The sequence below is a fragment of the Trematomus bernacchii genome, unplaced genomic scaffold, assembly GCF_902827165.1.
Source record: "Trematomus bernacchii unplaced genomic scaffold, fTreBer1.1, whole genome shotgun sequence".
In the NCBI taxonomy this organism is placed as follows: domain Eukaryota; kingdom Metazoa; phylum Chordata; class Actinopteri; order Perciformes; family Nototheniidae; genus Trematomus; species Trematomus bernacchii.
In genome coordinates, this window is record NW_022987577.1 from 311,779 (window position 1) to 331,070 (window position 19,292).

The 19,292-nt window shown below is 38.7% G+C and overlaps 1 protein-coding gene across 1 annotated transcript in view; it reads left to right on the forward strand.

Moving 5' to 3' along the window:
• The first annotated feature begins 354 nt into the window (after nucleotides 1-354).
• The window catches only part of ankrd27 (ankyrin repeat domain 27 (VPS9 domain)), a 38,197-nt gene continuing 19,259 nt past the window's right edge, over nucleotides 355-19,292 (forward strand). Inside the window, exons 1-10 of the mRNA XM_034126923.1 lie at nucleotides 355-474; nucleotides 3,069-3,179; nucleotides 4,555-4,857; nucleotides 6,548-6,607; nucleotides 8,832-8,885; nucleotides 12,073-12,138; nucleotides 12,477-12,553; nucleotides 14,598-14,719; nucleotides 16,655-16,733; nucleotides 17,649-17,781. Of these exons, the coding sequence (XP_033982814.1) occupies nucleotides 373-474; nucleotides 3,069-3,179; nucleotides 4,555-4,857; nucleotides 6,548-6,607; nucleotides 8,832-8,885; nucleotides 12,073-12,138; nucleotides 12,477-12,553; nucleotides 14,598-14,719; nucleotides 16,655-16,733; nucleotides 17,649-17,781 (1,107 nt within the window). The 5' untranslated portion in view covers nucleotides 355-372. The remainder of the gene's footprint in view (nucleotides 475-3,068; nucleotides 3,180-4,554; nucleotides 4,858-6,547; nucleotides 6,608-8,831; nucleotides 8,886-12,072; nucleotides 12,139-12,476; nucleotides 12,554-14,597; nucleotides 14,720-16,654; nucleotides 16,734-17,648; nucleotides 17,782-19,292) is intronic.

The window sequence follows — 19,292 nt, forward strand, 5'->3', positions numbered from 1 at the left end:
GTCTTCGAAAGGAAATTTGTTTTGGATTCTGCCCCCGACAACAGCATATTCACAAATGACTTATGTCCACAGTTTGCACACACAACATACTGACAAAGAAGCCCAATTGCACAAACCCAATGGCCACATTTAAACTATACATTACATTCGTTTGTTGAGTTCGTTTGTAGGAACGAGTGTTTGTACCGGTTTAACCTGCTTTTAGGGACCCTAAAGGTGACAGTTGTGGGTGGGATCAGATGTAATATGTTGTGCCTGTCTAAAGATTGACTGCTAATAAATGCTTTCGATGGATAGTCAAGGTTTATATTATTTTCTCAGTAATTGGAATATCTCCTCCTCCCTCTGCAGGATCCCGACCTGCAGCTCCTTATGGCTGTGTATGATGAGAACATCATGAAGAACCCGTTCTACTTGGCGCTGGAGAAGCAGAGACCGGACCTCTGCAGCCGAGTGGCCGAGCTGCACGGCATCGTGAGTCTTACCTTCCTGTAGCGCTTGTTACGCCCAGGTCAAGGGGAACCTAGGCACACAGTTGCACGCTCTCCCCACTCTTCCCACTCCCAAGAAGACGTCAGTACACAGAAAAATACCGTTGGTAGTTGAATTACTACAAACCCACACAACAAACAAAACCGTTGCATCCCATAGCTTTAAACTTTAAACAAAATACAGGCGTCTTACCTATCCTAACGAAAAGACGAGATTTAAACAAAAAAGGGTTTCGCACTCCTACATAAATTAAAGAGTGTCTCCAAGAACAGCTTACATTAGCTTAGCTTTTTACAATAACAAAAAGGTACAACAGGGACCTAATGGGTCACTGGCACGGAGTTGGGAGTAGGAGAGGGCGATGAGAGAGGGGCCGAGGGACTGCCTTGCGGGTCAGGTGGACCAATCAGTGTCGGATGCAGCCAACCAGCTAAACGGGCACCACCTGCTCACGCACGCACGCACGCACGCACGCACGCACGCACGCACGCACGGAAATTAGATTAGGAATGAATTTCTGTGGGTTTTTCTCCTTCATTTGTGACTATTGAGTTATCACCTTTTACTTATTATTCTCAGAGAATATTCCAATGTTTTCTAAGTCATTTCTGATATTTTTCTAGAAAATGTATACATTTATAATCTCAAAGAATTTCTTTTTCAAAGTGTATGACTCTAAAATCATAGAATATATTTTTTTTTTGCCGAAAAAAACGAATATTTTGAAGCACATTTTGAATTTCAGAATATTTAAGTGTTCCCTACGTTATTGATTTTTTTTTTGCAAATGCAAGCCTTTATAATCTCAAAATAGTAAAGTATTTTTTATTTAATGTTGCCAGTTTTTCTTGCAAATGTTCCCTGTTTATAATTTTAAATTATTTTGTAATTCATTTCCTCTTAATTTGTGAGTGTTCTCTCACAAATGTAGGACTATATAATCTCACGACTTAATTTTTACACATTTTATCTTGTACATTTTGGATTAGCAGCTCCCTCCCCAGCTCCATAATCCTTATTTGTTTAACCTTAAATGCCATGTATACCCCGCCATATTTCTACTTTCTTACAGAAAATGCCTCCAGAAGGATTACAGTTTCTTGTATGCATTTCACCGCTGATACAAAACACAACAAATTGACAGCATACCCACAATGCACGCTGTTCAAAGTGTCCTGGGGGTGCGTTTCACTTCTCTTATTTTTCATTTCCTCGCTCGTCGGTCTCGGTATCACCGGAAGTTGATTTGTCTGCGCCATCTTGAGTAGCGTCCCAGTGGCCTTATTTCTGCCCGAGGAGCGATAACGGAGGAGCGATAATCGAGGAACTACCAGACCATCCTCCGGCGAAATCCTCAGACACTCGCCCCGCCCCCTTACTGTGTATTGCTCACTGATTGGACGATGCAGCGCATGCACTGATCTGGCTGCTGTCAGACGATCAGCTGTGCGGCGTCATCACAAACGGACGTTGCTTCACGTGACGCTTCACGTGACGCTCCGGAGGAAAGGACGTCCCATTGATCTAAAAACTCATTTCCCTGCTTCTCGTGGTTTCCTTGCGTCTCTCCGTGCTTCCTTGGTGGGAGGGACTAGTCGCAGGGAAACAAGTGAGGGACGCAAGGAATCCATTTAACCGAAGTGAAACGCACCGCTGGTTTCACAACCTTTTCTGTCTTGTGATTAAATCTGTCTCGACATCCCTAAATGACCCTGAATGAGAAAATGTCACGAGTGGTTCGCTTTGGTTTCAGTTTAAAGACATTGGAGGGAAGTCTGGATGAACTGTAAAGAAATGATGTGAAATATCAAACCTAGAACTTTTATTTGTATTAAATATATGTACAATTGTATAAGTATGACAGTCATGTTGAGAGGCCGTGCAGCAGAGCTTTGTCAGAAAATGCTGTTTCTGGCTTGCTTTTTCTTTGTTTCACATGAAATTGTTTAGGATTTTTAAAGTCAATTTGTGAAGTCAAGTATTTTCAAGTATTTTCAAGTATTTTCACGCATTTTCACGCAAGTTTTAGGGATTTATTATCTCAGAAGTCAGGTTTCTTCTTCGTAATTTTGCGATTTTTTTTTAATAATCTTAAATAATATTGTAATTTGTTTCTTGTTAATTCTTGAGTGTTTTTTGGCAAATTGACTACGTTATAATCTAAAATAATGTTCTTAGGTCTTTCCTCTAAATTCATGAGCTTTTTGAACGTTTTTATCTCTTAAATCTACGAATAAAATCTTGTAAATTTAAGATTTTTTTCTTGGGTGTCACCTTCGTCCACAAGCTCTGCAATTAGTGTAATTGTATTTATTTGTTTACTGCCGTTCGGCCCTTATAGGCTGTTGTATCTCTGCTTTCTGACCATGCAGATTCAGTATCTGATGTACTTTTCTTTCCCTGTCTGGACAAAAACACATCCCAGCCGCTCACAGTGAAGACAAAGTCCTGGAATCATATAAAACAAATCGGATATATTGGATTTGGTTGGGTTAGGTCAGTTTAAATCTGTGTTGAGTGGTTAATGAATTGAATTTAGAGGTAAAATGTTTTCTGTGGTGCTGTGTTGCCTTCAGGTTCTGGTGCCGTGTGTGGGAAGTTTGACCGTCAGCAGCTTCTCAGACTCTCAGTTCGACAGCTATGTGCTGCAGCCGGCAGAGGACGGGTACCTCACTGCGGACGGAAAGGTTTGTTTATTAACACAAACTCCATCAGAACCCATTAAAGGTCACCTATTATGCAAAATGCACTTCTTCATGTCTCTTCTACATCAACATGTGTCCCCTCTTCTTCATGTCTCTTCTACATCAACATGTGTCCCCTCTTCTTCATGTCTCTTCTACATCAACATGTGTCCCCTCTTCTTCATGTCTCTTCTACATCAACATGTGTCCCCTCTTCTTCATGTCTCTTCTACATCAACATGTGTCCCCTCTTCTTCATGTCTCTTCTACATCAACATGTGTCCCCTCTTCTTCATGTCTCTTCTACATCAACATGTGTCCCCTCTTCTTCATGTCTCTTCTACATCAACATGTGTCCCCTCTTCTTCATGTCTCTTCTACATCAACATGTGTCCCCTCTTCTTCATGTCTCTTCTTCATCAACATGTGTCCCCTCTTCTTCATGTCTCTTCTTCATCAACATGTGTCCCCTCTTCTTCATGTCTCTTCTACATCAACATGTGTCCCCTCTTCTTCATGTCTCTTCTACATCAACATGTGTCCCCTCTTCTTCATGTCTCTTCTACATCAACACGTGTCCCCTCTTCTTCATCAACATGTGTCCCCTCTTCTTCATGTCTCTTCTACATCAACATGTGTCCCCTCTTCTTCATGTCTCTTCTACATCAACATGTGTCCCCTCTTCTTCATGTCTCTTCTACATCAACATGTGTCCCCTCTTCTTCATGTCTCTTCTACATCAACATGTGTCCCCTCTTCTTCATGTCTCTTCTACATCAACACGTGTCCCCTCTTCTTCATCAACATGTGTCCCCTCTTCTTCATGTCTCTTCTACATCAACATGTGTCCCCTCTTCTTCATGTCTCTTCTACATCAACATGTGTCCCCTCTTCTTCATGTCTCTTCTACATCACCATGTGTCCCCTCTTCTTCATGTCTCTTCTACATCAACATGTGTCCCCTCTTCTTCATGTCTCTTCTACATCAACATGTGTCCCCTCTTCTTCATGTATCCTCTACATCACCATGTGTCCCCTCTTCTTCATGTCTCTTCTACATCACCATGTGTCCCCTCTTCTTCATGTATCCTCTACATCAACATGTGTCCCCTCTTCTTCATGTCTCTTCTTCATCAACATGTGTCCCCTCTGTGGAAAGAGACTCTGAAAGTTTCAGGAACAAAGATTCTCTCTCTTTTTGTCCTGATCCATTTATATAAAAACCTGTCTGAAAATGAGCTGATCAGATTTTGGCCACTTTATGATGTCATAACGATGTTTTGTCTTGTGTAACCATTAGCCAATCACCAACCAAGGTAACCCCCCCCCCCCTCATATCTTATATCTATGCCTATACATTATATTGTTCTTGTTGCAGGAGGTCCGGATCCAGGACAGACGGGTCTTTCTGGGCCCCGGCTCCCTGGCCTCGGTGCCCATCCTGTTCGAGGAGACGTTTTACAACCAGCAGGAGCAGAGCTACAGCATCCTGGTTCTCTCCCGACCCGTGGAGGAGGATCCTGGCCCGGCAGATCTCAGCCCGCCGCCTCCCTTCTGCCTGCGGAGCCTGGAGGACGTCCGGGGGTTCCTGGGCCGCCACGCGCAGAAACTGGACAAACTCATCCAGAACTTCTGCCAGAACTTCAGAGAGCAGGAGAGGAAGGGGCTGCGGCACCACATCGTACGACAACATTTCTTTCTTTCTATTTCAATTTTCCGTCTTTATGCTTATTCAAGAGTCCAAGAGTGAGGTTTTCTTTTAGTTTAGGAAACATTATGAATTCTAAGACAAAAAAGTCAGAAAAAGTGAAAATTCTTAGAAATAAATTCAGAATTCTAAGAAAAATATCTAAAATTATAAGAAAGAAGTTCTGTTAACTTTATTATCTGTTAAAGTTCTGATAAAAAGGTCTAAAATTATAAGAAAAAGTCAAAAGTTCTGATAAAACAGTCTGGGAGTTCCTGGGCCGCCCCACGCAGAAACTGGACGAACTCATCCAGAACTTCAGAGAGCAGGAGAGGAAGGGGCTGCAGCACCACATCGTACGACAACATGTCTTCTTTCTTTACCTTCTTTTACCATTTTCTGTCTTTATTCTTATTCAAGAATGTTATACATGAAATTGTAATTGTTACTTTAAAGGGGACAGTGCAGATACAAGTAAAAAATTCTGAGAAAAAAGTACAAAGTTATTAAAAAAAATGAAATATTCTGAGAGAAAAGGCCAAAAATACAAGAAAGAAAGAAAAAATATTTCTGATAAACAACTCAAAATATTTGGGAAAAAAGTCAACAATTCTAAGAAAAATTCAAAAAATCTAAAGGAAAATTCAGAGAAAAAAAGTCAAACATTCTGAGAGAAAAGTAAAAAATTATTAAAAAGTCTAAAGTCCTGAAACAAAAGTCAAACAATTCTGTGAAAAAACTATTCTGATAAACAAATAAACAATTCTAAGAAAAAAGTCCAAAGTTCTGAAGAAAAGTCAGAAATTCCAAGAAAAAAGTCGCACCTTCTTTTACCATTTCCTGTTTTTATTCTTATTCAAGATTCAGATCCTCTCTTGATTTGTGAAGTGTAAATTGTTACTTCAAAGGGGACAGTGCAGATAGAAGGCTACTTCATTGATTTGACTAAAATGTTAGTTAAAAAGGATTAGGACCAAGAGTGAGGTTTTCTTTTAGGACAAATGCAGAATTCAGAGAAAAGTCAGAAATTCAAAGAAACAAGTCAGAATTCCAAGAAAAACGTCAACATTTTCTGAGAAAAACGTCAACATTTTCTGAGAAAAACGTCAACATTTTCTGAGAAAAACGTCAACATTTTCTGAATAAAACGTCAACATTTTCTGAGAAAAACGTCAACATTTTCTGAGAAAAAAGTAAAAGTTTCTACGAAAAAAGTAAAAAAAATTCTACGAACAAAGACAACAATTCTAAGAAAAAATTCTGAGAAAAAATTCTAAGAAAAAATGTCAGAATTCCAAGAAAAAACTCTGAGAAAATATTCAAACGTTCAGAGAAAACAAAGTCTGAAAATGTATTTAAAAAACATTCCTTAATCTTATAATCAGAACAGAACAAGAAAGTCACTTTTGGTCAGATCTCAATGAGTTTTTCACATATTTCCCTAATCCTCTTCCATTATTTAAAGTGGCAAATTCATTTTTATAAAATCAACTAAGAACACATCCGTGGTATAAACAATCAGTAAGAGCATTTCAAAGTAATACAGAAGAAGTGCTCTATAAACTTGGCTTTCCTTACATTTCGTACATTTTTATGTTGTGTTTTTCCTTTAACATGAAGAATAATAAACGTACAGCACATTTAAAGTCCTCCTGCAGTGCTGACCCCTCCTCTCTTTCCTCAGGACTCGGTGAATGGTCTTTACACTAAATGTCTTCAGTGTCTGCTGAGAGACTCTCGCCTGGTGAGTGAAACCTGCAGGAATGAACTATAACTGATGAGTTAGAGATAAAAAAAACCTTAATATTCATATTATCTTACGACAGACTTGATGTGAAGCTCTCCTCGAACCCCTCTGTTGCTCTCATCTTGCTTTTCATCCCAGGAAGTCACAAATAAATGGATTTAAATTGTTACTCATTGTGCTATCATGTGCTACAGATTGACGTCATAACCTGGTGTGTAACATTGTGATTTGATTTGTGTCACAATAACCACAGATTGCTCTTTGTGGATCATTTGAAGACCGTTAGCCGCTCATTCATCTTGAAATGCTGTAACTTAGAGACGCATGCACCCTTATATTAGTTCTGGATAGAAGCGACAGCTGATTGAAACGTGACCCTGTTTACACTTTGTTAAAAAGACTTCTTGTGCAATCACTGAAACATAACCACGGTCCTTAGAGATGCTTTTGATTACAATCTTTAGCAATGTAACGCTAATGCTAATTATCACATAGAAAGACTTACAATATTTTTTCAAGTTGTTTTCAGACAGACCATATGGCACAGGAAGTTAGCATTTGAAGCTAAGTTAGCAGAATCAGAATACCTTTATTAGTCCCACAGAGGGAAAATGTACGTTGGCATACAATGAACAATATGCTGTCTCCAGGGTTCTTACGGTCATTAAAAACCTGGAAAAGTCATGGAAATTCAAAACGCTAATTCCAGGCCCTCGAAAAGTTATGGAAAACAATATTTTTCCCAAAGTTTTGGAAAAGTCATGGAAATGTAACTAAAGTTGCATCAAATATAATTTATATTTTATCTAATCGCCAAAATAGTAATACTATAATGATAATAAATACTGTATCGTATAGTAATGAAACGTAAAATGGCATTTAACTGACGAGGTATTTTGCTGGTGAGAGATTTTAGTTGCTTTAGCGTGTAGAAGCTAGTAAGCCAATTTGATTTGTTTTAGATAGGCACAACATGTTTCAGACCTTATGTTCCTGTTCCATTTTAAAATAAACCATTTTCAGTGGTACCGCTGAGAAAGTAATTTTTTTGGTCATGGAAAATTAGGTAAAGGTCCTGGAGAAGTCATGGAAAAGTAATTGAAAATCCTTTGAGAAAAAGTGTATGAACCCTGTGTCTAAGCACAACATGCTAACTTCCTGCTAACTTAATGGTAACTTCCGGTGGGATGAAGTGCATGCGGTCTGTCTAGAAACTGCCAAAAAAGCGAAAAGATTTGGACTTTTGTGAATTATTGAAGAAGTGGAAGGAAGTGCTGACATATCATAAAAGGCTAACTTCCTGCTAGTTTAGAGAGAAAATGCCAACTTCATGTGGGACACAGTGCATACGGTCTGTGTGTGTGAAAACTGCCTAATAAGTTCAAACAACTCGGCAGTTACAAAATAAAAAAGATATGCCTAAAGTAGTTCTCTAAAATCCATTCATGTACAATATTTTCTATTTATAATGTATTTTCTTTTACTTAATTATCTAAGTATTTACAGGCTTTGATGGCTTTGATGTGAAAATTATGAACAATATTTTAGTTTAATAGTAAAACAGTTACAAAACAACAGAAGATGAAGTCCAGCTAAACTCAATCCAAAGCCAATAGGAAGAGTCTTTTCAAAGTCAAGTCAAAGTCAAAATCCAGAATACAAAAATACAAATATGTATATACCTACACAATCAAAAGACACATTTATGCATATGCACTCATTAAGACCTAAATAAAAGCACAACAATCAATATATACAAAATAACAGTCACTTCAATATCTTTGAGAATGTACATTAGTGCAAGACTGTCCTCCATAGCGGCTCCTTTCAGAAAGAGGAAGAGCAGCTTTAATCAGATTTTCAGGTTATCTAAAGGAAACACCTCCCTGATGTGACCCCTGACCTTTGGTACAGACTCATAGATGAGTAAAGTCACCACAGGACACGAGACGCCTCTAATCAGATCTCCTCTGACTCTCCCTCTCAATTTCCGCCTAATCACAGTTAGAGGGGGCGTCGCCTCCCGAGCGCTGACTAATGCATTTTGTCCTTTTGTCTTAATGTACATTATTTTATTTAATATTCTGTTCTTGTACATATCATATATTCCATTTACATGTATATAGACTTCTTGCACTATTTTGTATTTTTGTATTTTATTATATATGTTGTATTGTTGGAGGAGCTCTGATGAAGGTGGGTTTTTTTCATGTTTCTACAGAAACTCCTGGCCAAACAGCAGCTTCAGATGACTCTGCTCAAACAGGCTGTGGAGGTAACGTCACTACACACTGATATACACCTGAACATCAGCAGGAGAGGACTCTTTAAAGTAGAGACACTACATACTGATATACACCTGAACATCAGCAGGAGAGGACTCTTTAAAGTAGAGACACTACATACTGATATACACCTGAACATCAGCAGGAGAGGACTCTTTAAAGTAGAGACACTACATACTGATATACACCTGAACATCAGCAGGAGAGGACTCTTTAAAGTAGAGACACTACATACTGATATACACCTGAACATCAGCAGGAGAGGACTCTTTAAAGTAGAGACACTACAAACTGATATACACCTGAACATCAGCAGGAGAGGACTCTTTAAAGTAGAGACACTACATACTGATATACACCTGAACATCAGCAGGAGAGGACTCTTTAAAGTAGAGACACTACATACTGATATACACCTGAACATCAGCAGGAGAGGACTCTTTAAAGTAGAGACACTACATACTGATATACACCTGAACATCAGCAGGAGAGGACTCTTTAAAGTAGAGACACTACAAACTGATATACACCTGAACATCAGCAGGAGAGGACTCTTTAAAGTAGAGACACTACATACTGATATACACCTGAACCTCAGCAGGAGAGGACTCTTTAAAGTAGAGACACTACATACTGATATACACCTGAACATCAGCAGGAGAGGACTCTTTAAAGTAGAGGCACTACATACTGATATACACCTGAACATCAGCAGGAGAGGACTCTTTAAAGTAGAGACACTACATACTGATATACACCTGAACATCAGCAGGAGAGGACTCTTTAAAGTAGAGACACTACAAACTGATATACACCTGAACATCAGCAGGAGAGGACTCTTTAAAGTAGAGACACTACATACTGATATACACCTGAACATCAGCAGGAGAGGACTCTTTAAAGTAGAGACACTACATACTGATATATACCTGAACATCACCAGGAGAGGACTCTTTAAAGTAGAGACACTACATACTGATATACACCTGAACATCAGCAGGAGAGGACTCTTTAAAGTAGAGACACTACATACTGATATACACCTGAACATCAGCAGGAGAGGACTCTTTAAAGTAGAGACACTACATACTGATATACACCTGAACATCAGCAGGAGAGGACTCTTTAAAGTAGAGACAGTACATACTGATATACACCTGAACATCAGCAGGAGAGGACTCTTTAAAGTAGAGACAATACATACTGATATACACCTGAACATCAGCAGGAGAGGACTCTTTAAAGTAGAGACACTACATACTGATATACACCTGAACATCAGCAGGAGAGGACTCTTTAAAGTAGAGACACTACATACTGATATACACCTGAACATCAGCAGGAGAGGACTCTTTAAAGTAGAGACACTACATACTGATATACACCTGAACATCAGCAGGAGAGGACTCTTTAAAGTAGAGACACTACATACTGACACCTGAACATCAGCAGGAGAGGACTCTTTAAAGTAGAGACACTACATACTGACACCTGAACATCAGCAGGAGAGGACTCTTTAAAGTAGAGACACTACATACTGACACCTGAACATCAGCAGGAGAGGACTCTTTAAAGTAGAGACAGTACATACTGACACCTGAACATCAGCAAGAGAGGACTCTTTAAAGTAGAGACACTACATACTGACATACACCTGAACATCAGCAGGAGAGGACTCTTTAAAGTAGAGACTCTACATACTGACACCTGAACATCAGCAGGAGAGGACTCTTTAAAGTAGAGACACTACATACTGATATACACCTGAACATCAGCAGGAGAGGACTCTTTAAAGTAGAGACAGTACATACTGACACCTGAACATCAGCAAGAGAGGACTCTTTAAAGTAGAGACACTACATACTGACATACACCTGAACATCAGCAGGAGAGGACTCTTTAAAGTAGAGACACTACATACTGACACCTGAACATCAGCAGGAGAGGACTCTTTAAAGTAGAGACACTACATACTGACACCTGAACATCAGCAGGAGAGGACTCTTTAAAGTAGAGACAGTACATACTGACACCTGAACATCAGCAGGAGAGGACTCTTTAAAGTAGAGACACTACATACTGACACCTGGACATCAGCAGGAGAGGACTCTTTAAAGTAGAGACACTACATACTGATATACACCTGAACATCAGCAGGAGAGGACTCTTTAAAGTAGAGACACTACATACTGATATACACCTGGACATCAGCAGGAGAGGACTCTTTAAAGTAGAGACACTACATACTGATATACACCTGAACATCAGCAGGAGAGGACTCTTTAAAGTAGAGACACTACATACTGATATACACCTGAACATCAGCAGGAGAGGACTCTTTAAAGTAGAGACACTACATACTGATATACACCTGAACATCAGCAGGAGAGGACTCTTTAAAGTAGAGACACTACATACTGATATACACCTGAACATCAGCAGGAGAGGACTCTTTAAAGTAGAGACACTACATACTGATATACACCTGAACATCAGCAGGAGAGGACTCTTTAAAGTAGAGACACTACATACTGATATACACCTGAACATCAGCAGGAGAGGACTCTTTAAAGTAGAGACACTACATACTGATATACACCTGAACATCAGCAGGAGAGGACTCTTTAAAGTAGAGACACTACATACTGATATACACCTGAACATCAGCAGGAGAGGACTCTTTAAAGTAGAGGCACTTGAAAAGTGAGTGAATTTGTCTCTTGATAAACGTTATCGTACCACTCTGCAGGCTGACACGGGGGGTTGTTATGAGCTTTAGATTTCCAAAACAAACTGGACAAACACATCAGAGGCGGACAGAGCGGGTATTGTTCTGCGAGCTGATCTGATAACAGAGAGGATGCTCACAGTTTACCCAGAGCTCAGTGTGCTTCCACAGAGTTGAAGACAGAAAAGATCACTTCCCCCTCTGATATATAGTAGTGTATTACGGATATTGTAAAGTAAAACATTATTTTTTTTAATGACGGCACTGGAGGACAAGAGAAATATTGAGAGAACAAACCTTCAGAGTTAAAGTTGTAAAGAAAACATTCCCAAAATGTAAAGAAAAGTCATAATTTTGCTGATAATTTTACTTTACTGACACCTGAACATCAGTCTCCCAGCTGTTGTGTGTAAACTTTAATGTTTTCTGTGTGTTTCTTCTTCTCCCAGATGTATGTTCATCATGGTATCCATGATTTAATTTTTAACTTTGTGGGAACGCTTGAAGCCAGCCAGGTATGTTTGAATTCTCGCTGATTATTCTGATGGAAATGTTTTTATTGGGACAAACACATTTTGTCATGAAGTACATTGAGCTGTAGGATTTTCCATTGGAGGATAAAAAAGTCTTCTTTGTTTCTCCATCGTCTTATTGCATATGTTAATCATACGTAGCCACAACTGTATGCATTAGTAGTATGAGTACTTTTGAGTCGAGGATCTGAGTACTTCTTCCTTGATGCTTATTTATTTTGTATTTCTGTCTTCCCAACACCTACAAACAACGATGCAGTAAAAACAGATGTTAATTTACTTTAAAGATGTTTATAAAGTGTGTGTTTCTGTCTCACAAGGACGCTGCTTTCAATAAAACCACACGCAGTTTGCACGATCTGCAGCAGAAAGAGCTGGGAGTCAAACCGGAGTTCAGGTACTTATATTCCACTTCCTCTTTAAAGGGGACCTATCATGCAAAATGCACTTTTGTACGTCTTTTCTACATGAATATGTGTCCCCGGTGTTCCAGGGAACTCACCAAGTGTCAGAAAACACAACCCTCTCTATTTTCCTCCATACCCAAATCTCTAAAAAAGGGGCTGCAACGGATCTGATAAAAACTGATCCAGATTTGAACACTGTCCTGACGTCAGGACGGTGGCGCTACGGCTATTGGGCCAACTCCACCAATCAGGAGGAGACAGCCACGGCCATTGCCGTTCGAAAGCGCTGGAGACGCTGTAGTACATATGCCAGGCCTGTAGATGGTGCTGTTCTCACTGAATCAGCCCTTGCTAAAACTGAGCTAAAAAATGTCAAATTGAGCAAAATGAGGCATGGCTAAAATGCATGATCTGTTTGGTATTTTGAAAAAAAAAAAGTATAAATATGCCTTATATAGGTATGGTCCTACACTATATTATTCAAATATAGCATGATAGGTCCACTTTAAGTCATATCATGCAGCATGAACACAATAAGAACAAGGTTTCCTGCTAAACTTGAACCAAACGGTTAAAACCAAAATAACAAACATATATTCACATTAGCAGAATTATGGCGCTTAATCCTAGCTTGCCTTGTCTTCCTTATAATTTGGCTTTGCATATCATTCTCGTATGATCCAATAATAACTGTAAGGCACGTGGAGAACACAGACCTATTTTGCAAAGGGAATAAACATTCTGAAATAGCTTCAATATAAGAAATAACATTTGGACTAAATAGTCCTTATCTCACTTGATTTGTACTGGTTTTTGGACGGAGTTTGCATCGTTGCCATGAAAGAAGGACGGATATATTGACACTCAAGCTGCTTTGCTCACTGTTGGAGACTTTCTGAATATAACCAGAGGTGGGAAGTAGTGGAGAACAAATACTTTGTTACTGTACTTAAGTACATGTTTCTGGTATCAGTACTTTACTCCACTACTTTTTACTTTGACTTCTTACATTTGAACCCAAATACCTGTACTTTCTACTTCTCACATGTTGAACACAAATACCTGTACTTTCTACTTGTCACATGTTGAACCCAAATACCTGTACTTTCTACTTCTTACATTTTGAACACAAATACCTGTACTTTCTACTTCTTACATTTTGAACACAAATACCTGTACTTTCTACTTCTTACATTTTGAACACAAATACCTGTACTTTCTACTTCTTACATGTTGAACACAAATACCTGTACTTTCTACTTCTCACATGTTGAACCCAAATACCTGTACTTTCTACTTCTTACATGTTGAACACAAATACCTGTACTTTCTACTTCTTACATGTTGAACCCAAATACCTGTACTTTCTACTTCTCACATGTTGAACACAAATACCTGTACTTTCTACTTCTCACATGTTGAACCCAAATACCTGTACTTTCTACTTCTTACATGTTGAACACAAATACCTGTACTTTCTACTTCTTACATGTTGAACCCAAATACCTGTACTTTCTACTTCTTACATGTTGAACACAAATACCTGTACTTTCTACTTCTCACATTTTCCAAACAGGCTGGTTCCTTTAGTTTGAATGTGTGTCTGGTGGCGTGATCATTATTATTTAGAGTCATTGCGTGCCTATTGATTTGAACACGATCCGTGTATCCATCATTTCCTGGTCTTCTCTAAAGAAGAGGGACCAATGAAAACGTTGTCATGTTGCCGTTGTTCAGCATGGAAACATTCATTAGCTAACAATGACATTATTGTTCTATTAATATAAAGGGAGGTCAGGTACTCTTTAAAACAGCTGCTAGTTATGGGTACTTTTTACTGAAGTACATTTCAAAGCCTCTTTACTTTGACTTGAGTAAAGAAGTTTAGTCAGTACTTCTACTTTCACCAGAGTATTTTTAAACACGAGTCTCTGTTCTTCTACTTGAGTAAAGGATGTGTGTACTTTTGCCATCTCTGAATATATGTAAGAAAATAAAGAATCTGTTTTATGTTCTGCTGTTTTATTTTTTCAGTATGAACTTGTCGCGGGCGAAGAGAGAGCTGAGTCAGCTGAACCTGCAGACCTCCCCCCTCCTCAAGCTGATGTGTCTGCGCCGAGTCGCCCTGACCGCCACCCAGAGCCCCCGAGCATCTGGTGTGTGTGTGTGTGTGTGTGTGTGTGTGTGTGTGTGTGTGTGTGTGTGTGTGTGTGTGTGTGTGTGTGTGTGTGTGTGTGTGTGTGTGTGTGTGTGTGTGTGTGTGTGTGTGTGTGTGTGTGTGTGTGTGTGTGTGTGTGGTGTGTGTGTGTGTGTGTGTGTGTGTGTGTGTGTGTGTGTGTGTGTGTGTGTGTGTGTGTGTGTGTGTGTGTGTGTGTGTGTGTGTGTGTGTGTGTGTGTGTGTGTGTGTGTGTGTGTGTGTGTGTGTGTGTGTGTGTGTGTGTGTGTGTTCCTGTTCTACACTCATTTACAAGCACGTAAAAATACATTTAGAATTGAAGGAAAATAATTTCAATATAGAATCTAATGTTTTAAAAACCGTGAAACTTAAGGTATTAATTTGAATACATTGTGTGTGTTTTCAGAGGTTAGAATCCAACAATGTCAGATTTCAATATTCAAACTTGAAGTATTAATTGGAATATTTAAAGTAAAGTGAGTCTAATTGATTAATCAGACCGAGCTTCATTTGTCTCTGGAAGCCACAGACGTCATTTATGACTGCTGATTTTGGCCATTATTGGTTAAAATAATTCATATACATTAGATTTTTGAATTGACCGAGATCCAAGTTGCGTATTTAGCTGAAAAACACAGATGCCGAGATCATTTAACATTATTTTGTCGCAATTTTTTACTTTATAATTGAAGTTTTCTGGTTCATTTGTGAGTTAGTTGTTGCAAATGTTGAACTTCATAGTCTCAGACAATATTCAAGTTATTTTATTGCTTGAATATTGTAAAGTTATCAGCAAAATTATGACTTTTCTTTACATTTTGGGAATGTTTTCTTTACAACTTTAACTCTGAAGGTTTGTTCTCTCAATATTTCTCTTGCCCTCCAGTGCCGTCATTAAAAAAAAAAAAAGTTTTACTTTACAATATCCGTAATACACTACTATATATCAGAGGGGGAAGTGATATTTTCTGTCTTCAACTCTGTGGAAGCACACTGAACTCTGGGTAAACTGTGAGCGTCCTCTCTGTTATCAGATCAGCTCGCAGAACAATACCCGCTCTGTCCGCCTCTGATGTGTTTGTCCAGTTTGTTTTGGAAATCTAAAGCTCATAACAACCCCCCGTGTCAGCCTGCAGAGTGGTACGACCCGTTTCTAATAACGTTTGTCAAGAGACCAATTCACTCACTTTTCAAGTGTCTCTACTTTAAAGAGTCCTCTCCTGCTGATGTTCAGGTGTATATCAGTATGTAGTGTCTCTACTTTAAAGAGTCCTCTCCTGCTGATGTTCAGGTGTATATCAGTATGTAGTGTCTCTACTTTAAAGAGTCCTCTCCTGCTGATGTTCAGGTGTATATCAGTATGCAGTGTCTCTACTTTAAAGAGTCCTCTCCTGCTGATGTTCAGGTGTATATCAGTATGTAGTGTCTCTACTTTAAAGAGTCCTCTCCTGCTGATGTTCAGGTGTATATCAGTATGTAGTGTCTCTACTTTAAAGAGTCCTCTCCTGCTGATGTTCAGGTGTATATCAGTATGTAGTGTCTCTACTTTAAAGAGTCCTCTCCTGCTGATGTTCAGGCGTATATCAGTATGTAGTGTCTCTACTTTAAAGAGTCCTCTCCTGCTGATGTTCAGGTGTATATCAGTATGTAGTGTCTCTACTTTAAAGAGTCCTCTCCTGCTGATGTTCAGGTGTATATCAGTATGTAGTGTCTCTACTTTAAAGAGTCCTCTCCTGCTGATGTTCAGGTGTATATTAGTATGTAGTGTCTCTACTTTAAAGAGTCCTCTCCTGCTGATGTTCAGGTGTATATCAGTATGTAGTGTCTCTACTTTAAAGAGTCCTCTCCTGCTGATGTTCAGGTGTATATCAGGATGTAGTGTCTCCTAACAGAGTGTGTGTTTGTTTCTCTGCAGTGAGTATTGAGGCTGTGTGTGCAGACGACCTGCTGTCCGTCATCCTCTATCTGCTGGTGAAGACGGAGATCCCCAACTGGTGAGCGTTGACCTTTGACCTTGTGTATAGTGAAGGGGAAACAAGGATGATTTCTGGAGTATGTAAATGTCAAGAAGCGTCTCTGTTGAAGGCTTGTTTCGCACAAATAACATAAAAATAATCTTAAATTCTCATAGCCCCTCAAAGCGTGACGTGCACACTTTAGTGGTTTTAACAAGTTCCTGTTTTTTCTTGCAGATTTGAGAGATATTTTCTAGCAATTAAAAAAATATATATATTTAGGGAATATTATTTTTTTTTGTTACAAATGTTTGAGTTCTTTTCTCAAATTATAATCAGACAATATTTAAAAAAGAAATTGGAAACTTTTGTTTTTCTTGCAAATGTAGAAATTGAATTCTCAGCAAATATTCCATTAAAAGAAAATAATGGGTTTTTTTTCAAGAAGCCGGAGAAAATTCACCCTTTTTGCAATTTTGTGCGATTTTTCTCGCAATTTTACAACTTCTTAATCTTTAGAAATATTCAATTATTATTTGAGTTTTTCTCACAAATTATAATTAGACAATATTCAATCTTTTTAGGAAAAACAACTTTAGAATCTCAGCAAATATTCCATCATTATTATTTTTCAAAATGTCAGGTTTTTATAATCTCAGAGAAATGTAAAAAAAAAAATAGTTTTTCTAACAAATTACAATCGGACAATAAATACACTTTTTCGAAAAGAAAAACAACTTTTTATTCTGAGAGAATATATAAAAAATATATAAATATAACCAAATATTCCATAAAAAAATAACGTTTTTTCAAAAAGTTGGATTTTTATAATTTAAATGTAACAACTTTATAGTCTTAGGGAAACAATTCATTTTTTTCTGTAATTTTGTGAGTGTTTTATAAATCCCAAATGCAGTTGGTTCATTATTGAGTTGTGCTGCTGCCTGTCCTCAGGATGGCCAACCTCAGCTACATCAAGAACTTCTGCTTCAGCCACTGGAGCAAAGACGAGCTGAGCTACTGTCTGAGCACCTTCGAGGCTGCGGTCCAGTTCATCAACCTGGGGAAGCTGCGACACACACACACCGTGAGTCACACACACACACACACACACACACACACACACACTCACACTCACACACACACTCACACTCACACTCACACTCACACTCACACTCACACTCACACTCACACTCACACTCACACACACACTGTGAGTCACACACACACACACACACACACACACACACACACACACTCACACTCACACTCACACTCACACTCACACTCACACTCACACTCACACTCACACTCACACACACACTGTGAGTCACACACACACACACACACACACACACACACACACACACACACACTCACACTCACACTCACACTCACACTCACACTCACACTCACACTCACACACACCGTGAGTCACACACACTCACACTCAGACATGGGACTTCTTACATGTTGAACACAAATACCTGTATTTTCTACTTCTTACATGTTGAACACAAATACCTGTACTTTCTACTTCTTACATGTTGAACACAAATACCTGTACTTTCTACTTCTTACATGTTGAACACAAATACCTGTACTTTCTACTTCTCACATGTTGAACCCAAATACCTGTACTTTCTACTTCTTACATGTTGAACACAAATACCTGTACTTTCTACTTCTTACATGTTGAACCCAAATACCTGTACTTTCTACTTCTTACATGTTGAACACAAATACCTGTACTTTCTACTTCTCACATGTTGAACCCAAATACTTGTACTTTCTACTTCTTACATGTTGAACCCAAATACCTGTACTTTCTACTTCTTACATGTTGAACCCAAATACCTGTACTTTCTACTTCTTACATGTTGAACACAAATACCTGTACTTTCTACTTCTCACATGTTGAACCCAAATACCTGTACTTTCTACTTCTTACATGTTGAACACAAATACCTGTACTTTCTACTTCTTACATGTTGAACCCAAATACCTGTACTTTCTACTTCTTACATGTTGAACACAAATACCTGTACTTTCTACTTCTCACATGTTGAACCCAAATACTTGTACTTTCTACTTATTACATGTTGAACCCAAATACCTGTACTTTCTACTTCTTACATGTTGAACACAAATACCTGTACTTTCTACTTCTCTCATTTCCCAAACAGGCTGGTTCCTTTAGTTTGAATGTGTGTTTGGTGGCGTGATCATTATTATTTAGAGTCATTGCGTGCCTATTGATTTGAACACGATCCGTGTATCCATCATTTCCTGGTCTTCTCTAAAGAAGAGGGACCAATGAAAACGTTGTCATGTTGCCGTTGTTCAGCATGGAAACATTCATTAGCTAACAATGACATTATTGTTCTATTAATATAAAGGGAGGTCAGGTACTCTTTAAAACAGCTGCTAGTTATGGGTACTTTTTACTGAAGTACATTTCAAAGCCCTCTTTACTTTGACTTGAGTAAAGAAGTTTAGTCAGTACTTCTACTTTCACCAGAGTATTTTTAAACACGAGTATCTGTACTTCTACTTGAGGAAAGGATGTGTGTACTTTTGCCATCTCTGCTCACACTG